Source organism: Spea bombifrons, chromosome 1 (assembly GCF_027358695.1).
Source record: "Spea bombifrons isolate aSpeBom1 chromosome 1, aSpeBom1.2.pri, whole genome shotgun sequence".
NCBI lineage: Eukaryota > Metazoa > Chordata > Amphibia > Anura > Pelobatidae > Spea > Spea bombifrons.
The window spans coordinates 46,183,482-46,197,116 of NC_071087.1; the positions used below are offsets into that span (position 1 = coordinate 46,183,482).

The following is a 13,635-nucleotide window of genomic DNA, read 5'->3' on the forward strand; positions in this document are numbered from 1 at the left end:
AGTTATCTTCAGCATATGAAACTTAAATAGTAATTAACGTAGTAATACTAATTAAATAAATGAAGTAATTCAATACATTTACTTGTAAAAAGCTATGATGGTAACAGTTCCCTTTTAACAATTGGTGGTCATAATTGGTGGAAAACAAAATGGCGGCTATTAAATGATTTTAATAGATGCATTGTGGCTGATGCAGCTTTAAATTTTGATGCATATATTTTAGCTCTAAAAGTGGGGCATGAAATTAGAGATTACTTTGCCTGTCAGAGATTCATAGAAATGAATGAAAAAAAAATGCTATATGCACCAGAAATAGTAAAGCAGTGTAAAAAAAAAAAAAAGATAATGAATTACTAGGTTTAATGACATTGTACCATATCCCATTATACAGCGCTGCGGAATATGATGGCGCTATATAAAACAATTAATAATATTAATGTCCTAAACATACATTGTTTTATTTTTTGTAAAATAGTTATTATTAATTCAGTTCGGTCAAAATATATCATGTGGCTATGTTTCTTTAATAATTTGCTACACTATCCTATTTCGAGCACGGTTTGCAATGATCTAGACAAATTCTTTAAATGTTGATTTATAATTTATTTATTTTTTAATGGTTCATTCATACAGTTGCAATTCCAAGGCGTATGATCACTAATCATTAACTATTCCACATACTTCTTTGGACTGGCATGGTTCCCGTGGCATTATATCTCAGTGGGGTGATAGTAATACGCAGCTCTTTGTACTGGTATTTATTTTTGCTCGATATTCTTTCTCCCTGATACCTTGTTTTCCTTTGCCACCTTCTGTGTCCTTAGGACACTCTTGGAAGGTGCTTAATTTCTTTCTTTAAACCAGTTCTTCCCTCCTTTTTTCAGATTCTGTCTCTTGTGTATATTTCATTTTTTTTCATGCCTGGCATAAAATTCAATTTGACTATATCCACATGTGTATGAAACAGTCCTTTTGGAACAGAAGTTACAATTATATATCCGTATGTTTACGTTCAACAGGCTTTATTCATTATGCAATGAGATGAAACCATTTATCCTACTGACTTTACCCATTCATTTTGCAAGGCCAATTTAGCCCTTCTTGCAAGATAACCTTGCTAAAGTTGACCCTTCATTCCGAATGTCCCAGTATTAATAAATCATTGACGCTCACTTCACTTATTGCACCTGCAACTCCCAGTTTAATGAATAAATAGGTTTTTGGCCTTTTGCATTTACATATTTACAGGTATATACCACCTAGGGTCTCATATTTTGTGCATTTTCTGGTCTGTCATTACCATGGAATTGCTGTGCACCAACCTCCTGAATATGCAAATATACACGATTAACCTTAGATAGTGGTAATGTTTTAGAGATGCTTGGTTTAAGTAGCTTGTTGTGCCTTATGGAGACTAGATTTCTAGCAGTTCAGTTTATTAGATAATTGCTGGTCCTTAACTCCTCTTCCATTCTAACCCCCATTTATTCTTTCTTTCTTGCCCCCTTTCTCCTTTCTTCTCTCTCTTTCCTTCTGTCCTTCTCTCTCTCTCTCTTGTTCTCTTTCTCTTTTATTTCTCTCTATAAATATATTCTATTCTATATCTATTTATTTTTTCTATCTACACATATTTAATGGAAACAGCATTGCATATGTTTATTTACTAAACCGTAAAATGTCAAATGTGATCTGCTTTGAATTCTTTGCTAAAAACCCATCCAGCGAGAAATAACTGGTTTAAAACACATTGTGAATCTTTATGTAGCGTCTCTCTCATTGGGAGTTTACAAACTGTGCTTTCATAAACTGTCTCGATCTAAAAGAGATAATTACTTAATAATCATTTTCACGTGGCGTTCTTTAGTGTAGATTCTTGGCTCTGTATAAATGACAATAATTGTTTCAGTGCTGTCTGGTTCTGTCCCCTACAATCTGGCATTCCAGATTAATAATATAAGACAAAAGAAACATGAATATTGCAGTGGAAATGCAGTAGTGATTTATAAACCATTACCACGTGGACATGGACTACCTGGTACCAGTCACAAAAATACAAGATGAAAATTGACATCACATTGCAACGTCACGTTCTGGATAATGGAAAACAGCACTGGAAATCTGGAATTATTTATAAAAAACGTATTTTGATGTCTTAGGTGTGTCTAACAGGGACACATGTCTTTGACAGCTTTCATCAAAAATTAGTAAATACCAAAAACATTGTAGTAAATAAATTCGATGACATGGACTTACCGTATGGTAATAGTCAAGTTTTTTTTCCAGGGGGTGCTGGGTGTTCAGTATAAATAACCCCCCCACCCTCCCCGGGAACCCACATCTAAGGTGTTTTCTGTTGGTTTTTTTTAAAGGGAAGTTTATAGTCCATTTAATTGATTTCCACCAGAATAAAAACAGGATGTTTAGTTTTTTCCCCCTTGTATTTATCTTACCTCTTGTTTTCTTACTAAGGTTAGCACCTGAAATACCTTGTTTGTGGCAAAGTTCTCAGATAGGTGTCATATGTATCCTCTTCCTGTGTCGTATTACTTCACTTGTTTAGAAAATAATGAGACTGGATGCTGGTCAAAACAACTCTCCTCCTACAGAATCCTAAATGTGTCCATGCATGATCGTAGCCCGTGGGTATTCTGAATTCTGAATGTGCCGTGTATCCGAAGCACGGTATTAAAAAAAAGCCATGGATCACTCGCATGTTAACTGTATTTGAATTAAAACAAATGTGTTCTTTTTTTTCTTTTGCCTATACTTTGTAAGTTTCAATTATAGAGCTGTGAAAGAAGTCATCTTTTTTTTTAAATAGTTGGGGTGGTGGGGGGACCCAAAAAGGCTGATGTCAGAGCCAGTGTTAAGAGCATTGAGAATCCTGGCAGAATGTGATGCAGCTGCAGTAATACATGATTCTGGAAATGAGGTTGTGAGAGCATAAAGGCTTTCCGTATTCCCAGGGCGCACAACTGCTTGCGGCCTTGGCTTTGATCTCTTCAAAGGCTGCTGCCTCCTCCGAGATGGGGGAGACTTGGCTGCTGTTTGCTCGCATTGAAAAAAGGCAGAGGTCTCTATTCAGGCAGAAATCAATCACTGTGCAGGAACAATTAAGTGTAATTCAACCATCATGGAACCAGGATGAGATTATGGGTTTGTTACCTGAGTGACTGTGTGGAGATGGGGAGCAGAGTCCTGCTGACACGCCACATTCTGATGACAATAATAAGCACATGAGTGATATGGCGGGTGGGGGGGAAACACAATGACAAATGATGGTCATGCTGTCCAACAGAGCAGAAAATGAGGTTACAATTGGGAGATAATGCTTGCATATGTAACCATATTTTAGCAAGCTGGGTAACTTAAGACAGTGAACACAATAGAAACCTGATGGATAACCAAGTAAAGAAAGTGACTGCTCCGCGAGATAAAACTGGAAGTATCTTTGGGATATCGGCGTGGCTCTGGGCGTACACAACGCCGTCTCCAGTCTTAGCGCATTGAGCTTTCTAGAGGAACCTTGACACATTTATTTTGTATATCTGCTGAAAAATGATTTCTAAGTTGTGACCCACAGGACCGACTCTGCGGAACTCCTGCCATTCCACATTCACTGTCACAATATTGAGGTTTACTAACAAAACAGTTAGTTGTGGGAAAACTGTAATGAGATCAAATATTTCAACTCATCATGTTAACTATCCATTATCCATGTCTAGCTCGGTCGTTCTTAGAGAACTCCAGCAAAGTGGGCATTTCTTAATGCGTAGTTTATGTGGTAGGATGCAGTGGTTAATCTGTATATACTTTTTACGTGGAAATATCTGGATTGTTGCGTTTTAGTCGTTTCGAATTAGAGTTGAGTTTAACTGTTAGGGAAACCAGCAACAGTAAGGTTAGTGGAACAGCTGGCAGAGGGTTAGAGGGGTTGCCCAATTTAAATTGATAAGCCCAAAAGTGGGCCAGTACTAGATTAGGGGCTGTAGAAATATGTACAAAAGTGTATTATTGATGTGATATGTTACTGCACACATTTAGATTTAAAAAAAATATATATTTAATTCCAGTCCACTTATCACTTTCAGTTTATTAGACATCATGAGAATTGCCCACATAGTTAGAAGCAATACCAAAAATGTGACATATTACTGTTATGTTAATTTTGATCTCTTTGTTGAACTTTAGTTTCTTTGCTCCTCAAAGCCAACGGCCTTTATACCATTGTATATACTTTGTACACATTGACCAGATGATTAGCTGGAAAGCAGATAGAAAATGGGTCTTTGGGTCCCCCAAAGGCTTCTTATTGCAGAAAAAGGGCTTTTAAAACAAATCAGCTATTAATGACGTCTGTAATAGTTAATCAAATAGCAATTGTTAACGTACCACGGCCACATTATTTCCCCCATAATATACAGAGTTATACCAAAAAAGGATATAATCATTATGAGGGGCCCCTTAACACCACTAAGAATGCAGTATTACGTAAGTAAAAGAAACAAAACTTTTTTTTTTTCTCAAAACCACTTTATGCAATAGTAAAAGCCTTTAATGTCACAAGCCCCTGCCACATGCGCCGATTCTTCTTGTGCTGTTGTTATATACACTGTGCTCCCAACCATACAAATTACAAGTAGGAAATCCTTCTGGACAATCATACCAGCTAGTTTTTATAAAGCGTGCCAATTTTCTCTCTTATCCCTCAGGGGAAGGACCAATTAGGAAAACAGGCTTTAGAAGCTTAGACAGTTGGCAGTGTCTAGTGATACACTGTACAGCTTTGTTGCTGCCTGCTTGTCTCGAGCGCCCCGTTCCACGGCATGAGCAAGTTTAACAAAGGTGGTCATGAAGGTCCTCAAATGTTATTACGGGTGTATTACGCTAGAGCAGATGTCGACTTTTTATATCAATCGGTTGTAAACTCATTGCGCAGGGCCCTCCTTGCCTCTTGTTTCTGTAAGACACGTTGTTATATTATTTGCTATTTGTTATGTCATGTTTGGCCATTTTACAGTGCTGCGGAATATGATGGTGTTACATAAAACAATAAATTATTTATATATATTATATATATATATATATATATATATATATATATATAAATCTCTCTCTCTCTTTCTCTCTCTCTCTCTCTCTCCAATATAGTAAATATTAACAATGCACAAAATTGAAATTCATTTTAGCAGAATTTTTTTCTATGTAAAAAAAAAAAACCACTGGTTATGATTTGAGATCTAGCAGAATGACAGCCTAGAAGTGCAGAAAAGTAAATGACAAAAAATGGAAATTAAAAAAAAATAATAATTAGAAGCCAGGCCATGAAGATGTTTCATATACAAGACCACAGTTACCTTTTATGCTGTTGAGGCAGAGACATCAGAGGCGTGAGAGAGATGCTTTGAGTTACAGATCTTCAAACAATATAAGTCAAAACAAAAAATCAATCTCTCCGGTCCCTGGGAGCAGTTATCTAGAGATAAAAGAGAAATATAAAGTTATGCTAAAGCAGAAAGAGGGGAAAAGGAGCAGATATGCCATGGAAGAACAGAGCACGAGCGGTACTGAAGTGGACCTCATATGAGCCAGCGAACATCAATGAATTTTTATCTCATCAAAAAAAAAAAGTTTTAGTTTTGCCAACTCTTTCCAGCGCAGCTCCAATCTGCTCCAGGGCTGCTCAAAGCTTGGGCTTAAGTAAACCTTCTATTTTTTTCAGTTGTGAAATAAGATCACACAGGAATTTTGATATGTACTACTGGAGACGTGGAGGTATACTGAATTCTAAGGTTCATGTAGATTTCCTCTGTAAGGTTCTAACATTCTAGTTGTATATGTCTCTCTAAACATATTTGCCCGACTCCGCATTTCCTTTTATTCTTTGTGTCTCTCATCCTATATTTATGAATATATTTCTCAGTTACCCAACTGGTGATGCATGGACTGTAAGTTTAGTATCTTCACCCTCAGCACCAGAATACTCTTTGACCATCCTTTTATCCAGCTACAGAAACAAAATACTTGACTTAATGGACAATATGATTATTATTATTTATTGTTTTGTATAGCACTATCTTATCCTGCATCGCTATACAATGGATATGTATACTCAGAGGGTAGATACATCCTTTTTTTTAATCACAAGGGATTTGTATATAAAGACGTTACATGGTTAACTTTCCTTGTCATCAACCTAGTGTTAGCTAGTTTAGTCTTCAACCTCGTCTGGAAGTCAGTTAATTTCACAGCATCTATACATATGGCCCACAACCCATAAGGTTTGTGAAGGCCCGTTGTGGAATTGAGAACAGAATCCTACTGGATCTATCTTCATGGACGTGAAGACACCCTGGTCTTTAGGCTAGTGGTGGAGACATAGAACCAGACCTCTTATGAAATATTTCCATAGCCAAACTGTTACCCCAGGACATGGTTTACAATCTAGAACTAAAAGCAGGTGTTGCCATTCATCAGACAGGCAGAATTGGGCTTGTGGACTTGATTTACAGACTGGTTTTCACAGCCGTTTACACAGAGAAAAAAAAAAAAAAACATGAAAAGCTTTCAAGTCCTTTGCGTGCCCTGGGCCTTGCGGGGCAGTGGAGAGAGTCAAAGGAAGTTGTGGGATGGGGGAGAGATTGTTTTTTTCATGTAACAAAGTATCTGAGCTCCAGAAATGCCTGACCTTTCTCAGGACTTTGATCGTGCTGGCAAACAGTGAGATAATGAACAAGGGGTGAAAAAAGCAACTTCGGGAAAGCCTGATGTTTTCACACTGAGGTACTGAAGTATGTGATGACCTTCCGTCTTTCTGATGTCCTTGTTTAACTATTTCAAGAAACAATTGCTCTCCAATGGACTTTAAGAATTCTTACTCTTTCTGGAGAACAGTTCATTTTTAAAGAATTTTTTTTTTAAACCACGTTACGTCACTGTCATTGGGTTCGGTACATAAAAGCCACAGCTAAAGAATAACATTTAGAAAACAAACATAAGAAGATCATTTCAACTTTACATAAATGATCAGAAACACATTGGGTGGCACAGTCGGAAATGTTCATCAATTCCTTGATTACTGATATGGAACCTTTACCTTTGTGTGGGGGTTAATTGTAATACAGACTTCTCATTGCCTGAAATGTAAACCTCACAGTAATAAACTTTTTCATACAATGGGTTATGCATCTTGGTTTGAAGTGGGTCTGTCACTTTTCCAAAACCCTACATTTTATCGTTTATAGTACACTAAATAAGGCCATGTAACTGTGTTTACAAATTTAAACCAACTTATGTGTATTTCATGGTATCACAACTTCCTTTTCGCAAGATCTGCTTGAGATTGATTACAGTATTATTGATACACTATGTTATTTATCGGATATTATTAAGCATGTTGATTCATTTTTGTTCCACACAATAGTATTTGAGTCTGTGAACATCTTTCAGCTTGTCTTAAATGTACACTCCAGCCATCGTATGAACTTTAATGTATATGACAGATAGGTAGTCCCATTAAACTTTTGTGCAGTCTTCCTTTTAAATGCAGGGAAGATTCTGCAGACCCCCCCGCCACATCTAAAAAATGAAATAACTGTGAATATAACATTCAGTGCTGGTTTAAAACAAAGATGTGTGAATGTCAGAATGTTGTGTTTGAGTTGGCCCTGAAGAATGCACGGTTAAATATAACATGACATTTAAAAGATTAATAATGTATAGTTAAATCAGTGACATGGAGTTATTCTCACCACATCTCACCTACCACGCTGTTTAATGAGTAAAACCCGCAGCCATTCCCTTGCTCTGAGAACATTTGTGACTCCTAAGTTTCAGATCTTTTGTGTTCCTCCCCGAGGCATGGAGTGACAGAAGACTATTGTCTTCCTGTGGCTCATAGAAGAAGTCTGTGATTAGCTGTTTACTAATGGACACAAAGATCTGTCTATTATGGTCATTTAGTGCATGGTATTTACAACCTGGAGAGTCCTCCTTGTTGACTAGTGATCTCTTATAGAAGATCCTGATAATCATTTATGAAATGTGAGTTATGGAATTTGGGTTGGAATATAAGCCAATGTGATGTGTTGGTAGCCATAAATGGACCAATTATTGGGATACATATAAATATAACAAATTAATGGGCAAAAGCAGTTCGAATTTCTGAGCCATGGATGCCTGACTGTTAGTGTTTGTCTAGCCTGGATGTTTTAAAACTGAAGAAAGTAATGGATGACTCTTGTGCTGTTCAGTTGAGAGTATAGTTAATTAAGTTTGTTATGGGAAACACTGGCTTTGGGGGGTAGACATATTCTGTTACTGTCTCTGAAAATTGAGTTCTGCAGTTATAAAGAAAGCCAGAGGTTAGAAGTCAAGGGTCCCACCATGGGCAGGGAGACAATGTCCTATTTCATAACCAGCGGATAGATTTCCAAAACCATAAATTGGTTTCTTTTGTCTGCTCATTATGTAGGGAACATCTCTGACCTCACACTCCAGTAAATCACCAGTAGGCCCATTACAAGTCGAGCTATTCAGTTCTCTTGTTAAATCAAATTCAATAATATACACCCTGTGAGGTCATTGATTGCAAAAATGACCCAGTCTTTTTCCTCCACCACTGCAGTGCCATGGTGGTGAAGAACTATAAACATTCAAAAAGAATAAAAAGTAAGATGGTGGAACTCATTGAGGATTATTTTTAATTCCGCTCTAATATTTTTGAAGGCGTGTATAGAAAGCAGGGTTTGAATAGTTAAATACTCTCATCCTATAAGCGTTCACAAACTGATTTCACTCCCCTCCCCATCTTAGAAGTATTAGCTCAAAAGAGAAATCCAATGAGAAAAAAAGTGGATTAATTATGGAGTATGTGGAAAGAGAACAAACAGTTTGTTTTGAAGACGCTTCTTTTCTTTGTCTTTTCTTTGCCAAAAAGACTTTGTAAATAATCACGTTGTAAGGTTCTGCAATGTGTTATACACCCGGGATTGAATATCATGTGGTATTGCCTTGAAAACTGCAAGACTCATAGGGGAAAACAGATCTGTTAATAAATCATGAACTGCTTCTACTTAGCTTTTGTGCAGCACATCAGAGTCTAGAGGCTGGTGCTCAGAGCTATTTTGCCAAAGGACAAGAAGCTAGTTAGGGTAATTACTTCTGCTTAAACATGAGAAACTTGTGTAGCGGACAGTAGGTCATAGGACAGGTCAGTCTGCATTATGTCAACTGGAGGGCTTTGAGGATTATTTCTACTAGAATAGCTCGAGGCATAGATTGTGGTTATCAAGTCTGGCGATTAAAATCGGCCATGGAACTTTAAGACAACTGGCCGCTAAAAAGTCTGTATGTGCGACCGCCTGGCATGTGTCTGGTGGTTATCAGGATTGAGGACGCTGTGCTGGTGATCAGATGCTAGATACTCGTAACTAGGGCATATTATGTTGTCGCTGGTTTTGATGCGTCAATAATGTGGCTCCAGAAAACTTCTGATTATTTCTATTTTTAGATAAAATCTAGAATGCCTCACGGCGATGTACTGATTTTCATGGATTAAAGATAAATCATATGAGAATAAACTCCCTTTAACAAAACAAATTGCTCTGTGGGAATTTTTTGATGATGCTCAGGTCCTCGGCAGACTTGCAGGTAACCCAGCTGAAATGTTGGTTATTTGTTGCATGAAACCTCTGATACATTTTATCTCATAAGATTTCATGGACCTTTGAATACGGCTTAACATATTCTCACACTCTTTGTGTTAAATGTTAGCTACAGACTATTTTGGCATTCTAAGCCTTTCAATGAGCAAATATGGTCATCTGTCTGTCACAAATGGGCACCACACATGCATGTCCTAAAAATCCACCATAAATGTATGGGGGCATCCACCTTAACTGTTCTTAAAATCTACATGATTATTCCCTATAAAGTTATCTCACCCCTAAATTACTAATTGCTGATAATAGATATTCTAGTATTATCCATTCCCATGCTCAGCTGCTGCCCACTCCTGCCTACTGCCTGCCCGTTTGAAGTCTAATCGAATGTTGTGAGCCATGCCGTATTTCATAGTCCAAACCCCTTGAAGCCGAGCAGGGAATGGGTGTGACGAAACACCTTACCCTTTCCCGGAGACTGAAGACATTAAACTGGAGCCCTGGAGAATCAATGTTTTACCCAGAGACTCCAGGTGACACCCAGTAAACTCCCAGCTAAACATTAATTGCTAATATTAGCAATCGGCACTAAAATGTTTTTAGTTGTCCTGCGATGTCATAGTATGCGTTAACTTTGGTTTCAAGACACCATAGATTGTGTTGTAGAAAGAATAGAAAAGTGTTAAGTGGAGAATATCCACAATTATTAATGTACTTGTGAAGAATATAATAAAATTACAGAGTGTAGTTTTCTAATTGTAAAACATTCAAATTGTATTAAAATGGTTGCATTGCATCAGGCAAAAAAATTACCTCTGTGGAATTTAACTCATATATATGCATATTAGTGGGTTTTATAATTCTTTTGTTATTTCGTAACAAAAATAGAGGAATTTAAAGCTGCACATACCTACCAGCGCTGCTTTTCACCCACCGCCCGGCGAAATATAAGACAAGGCCGAAGCTTAAATTAAAATCCTTAGGTTCTTATCTCTTTCCCACAGGAAAGCAAATCTGTATTGAAAACCGTAAAATTAAGAGGAGAGCTAGGATAGCATAATTTAGTGAGAATTCATGGTACCAGATATTTTTTGAGCTCTATGACTGGAGGGATAGGCCAGGCGTTAATAAGATACTGTATTGAAACGTCATAGCGAGACAGTACTGTGTGAAAGAAAGGTTTTTAAAATAAATTGAAAAAGCTCCTCATTTCTTGTTTATTATTGTTATTTTTTTTCCAGTTTCATTAAAAATGGCATTTATCACAAATATTGTAATATCTAATGTATATTTTTCTAAAAAAAAATAATATCGTGTTTATTATGGTATACTGTTGTGTTGCATTGGGGTTGATTCACTAAATAGTGATTTAGAGAGGAATGAATACTTTCAGCTCATTTAATTAACTATAGGGTGAATGTATTTCAAATGGGCTGTTTAATGTATGGGTAAAATGGACCTATCATCCACAAACGTGTCCATGACAGGGTCTCCTGGAGGTAAGTATGACACTTTAAATATGGTATTCATTATGCTAGCAAAAATTCTAGAAAATATCTGTAAAAAGCTAAACTTATCTGATCAGTGCCAAAGTGGTTCCAGATCCTGTCCAATATGTCTGCCATGCGCACATGCACACTCACCTCGACCTCCTTCTGTCTGTCACTGCACATAGCATTTCGTGGCACCGTGCATGTGCACACATCAATGTTTGTGGTGCCAGGTTGCATAGCAATAATAGGGGTAAAATGTGGTTTGTAAAGAGCAAATAATAATACGAATCTGGCTTTTATATAACTTCTACCCCAGCTACAACTCTATCAAGGAAGTTTAGCATCTACGAGTTTTAAAGAACATGTGAAACTTGCATGTTAGCCTAAAGAAAATAAATGCAAATATACAAAATGCCGGGAAGAAGTGCAAACCCCATTCGTTACAAAATTTCAGATGTTATCAGTTGGTATCTGCAATCTCCTTCCCTGTCCTAAGGGCAGAAGCTGTAATTAGTATTTGTGCACTAAACTCTAAAACTTTTAGTGTTTTATTGTTAATAATCTGCATCTTTGGCCTGTTAGCAACTTTACATTAAAGGGCTGAGTCTAGAATTAAACCGTCAGGCTGTGGAAACGTTTGTGGGAATTGGCTGGATATTATAAACCCACATTTACACCCTTGGTTAGTAATATCGGTTGCGTCCATGGCTCTAAATGCTCAGATGACACACCATGCAGCTTAAAAGGGGGACTCCAAAGCCTCACTTTTTGAAATGGTATTAATCATCCAAAGATTATAGCCAACTCGTAATGACTAATAAGGATTAAATTCCCCCCCAAAATGACCGTAAATTTATAAAATGTAATTATTTACAGTCATCCTTATACTGTATTAGAATAGTATGTTTTTTCAGTTTGGATAATCATGCATAAGTATGAATTGTTAGACTTATCTCTGGGTGTTTGAATTGATATTAGATTCTGGGAGTTGTTCTTATGTTCCACACAACCTTTTGTGCAAAGGCCATACCCAAGCAGACCATTCCATATTGCTTGTATAATGAGAAAAACGCCTTGCTTCCACTATAGGGAGAGATGACAGGAGACTTTGCAGGAGAGGACCAACAACGGCAGGTTCCTCCAGTAAGAATGGCTGGGCTGGCCCTGTATATTGCATAATTCAATGTGTGCAAAGGAAATCTCATTGATTTAATTATAAATTATACCTGACAAGCCAAGTTCATTGTGGAGATTCTTCGTAATGTACAGTGAAGACAAGGAGCTAAAATGCAATTCTCCCGTACCAACTCTTACAGTGCCTAAGGTGTTTGAGTAAAAAAAAACATTATGCATAATATTTTGATAAAATCAGCTCAGCTCGGGGCTCGTCAAATTACCTGCACGCGTAGGAGAAGTTGACAAAACTCAGGAGCCAAGAGCTGCTGCACTACTACCGTGGCGTCTACTAGGTGGCATCACATGGCGTCTCGTACAAGTTAAAAGCAGGATCTGTATAGAGCCTGTTAGCATTCAGCAGACGAATCCCCATATGCCAGGTGCCTGGTTTAGCTTTAATACTTTATTTCCATCTGTGATGTTATTGCACAGCTTCTCAGGAATTTCTATCTCTTAAAACGTGTCGGAAATGTAATCTTGATTTTTTTTTGTGTTACAGTCAAACAAGGTGCCGGTGGTGCAACCATCACATGCTGTCCATCCTCTCACACCCCTCATCACCTACAGTGACGAGCACTTTGCACCAGGAGCGCACCCATCACATATTCCAGATGTTGGATCAAAACAAGGTAAAAGATAAACTTACTAAATCCAAAGCAACTCGGCAATGTGTCCTTTTGTTTTCAGCACATGAGCTGCTACATTTGAGAAGATAGTTGCATATGGCACCGCCATGGGGCTGAAACTATCCTCGCTTTTGATCTATGCCAAGAGTAGTCAATAGGTGGCTTTCCACTGTGGTGGAACGGCAAAGCTTGTCATTCTCATATAGGGTCCACTTGAGCACCATAAGAGTTCTAGCCTCACACTAGTCGGGGGACTACAGGCATATATAATTTTGGCTGAAACAGGAGAAAAAGTTTTTTTTGTGGCGAGACATTCTAACACCATTTGCAAGTGTACTATTTATTACATTTGAGAATCATTTATTTAGAATTATTTTTTTAGCAATACTTTTTGATAGAAATTGTCTGTTGTGCTGTTTTTTACCAATACTGTTTAGGTGAGTACCTTTCAATCCCTAATCGAATTAGAAGAGGCTCGGAGAGATACTGCTGTTACTATAACCATGGGAAAATGTAATGTTAAAACAGGAATCTTAAAATGGGCTGATTAAGTTACCCAACAGGAGAATAGGATTAAAATCCTCTAGAAATAAAGCGACATCTTAAACGGCTACTCTGATGAGGTTGTTTTGTTGTGATTAGAAATCGCAGCAGTGGTTCGAGCAGCTGGCCACAGGT

At 37.5% G+C, this 13,635-nt stretch overlaps 1 protein-coding gene across 3 annotated transcripts in view; it reads left to right on the forward strand.

Moving 5' to 3' along the window:
- The window catches only part of LEF1 (lymphoid enhancer binding factor 1), a 46,183-nt gene that overhangs the window by 12,181 nt on the left and 20,367 nt on the right, over positions 1 to 13,635 (forward strand). For all 3 annotated transcript variants that reach the window (XM_053461514.1, XM_053461516.1, XM_053461515.1), the window contains one exon: positions 12,831 to 12,960. In XM_053461514.1, coding sequence (XP_053317489.1) covers positions 12,831 to 12,960 — 130 coding nt within the window. The remainder of the gene's footprint in view (positions 1 to 12,830; positions 12,961 to 13,635) is intronic.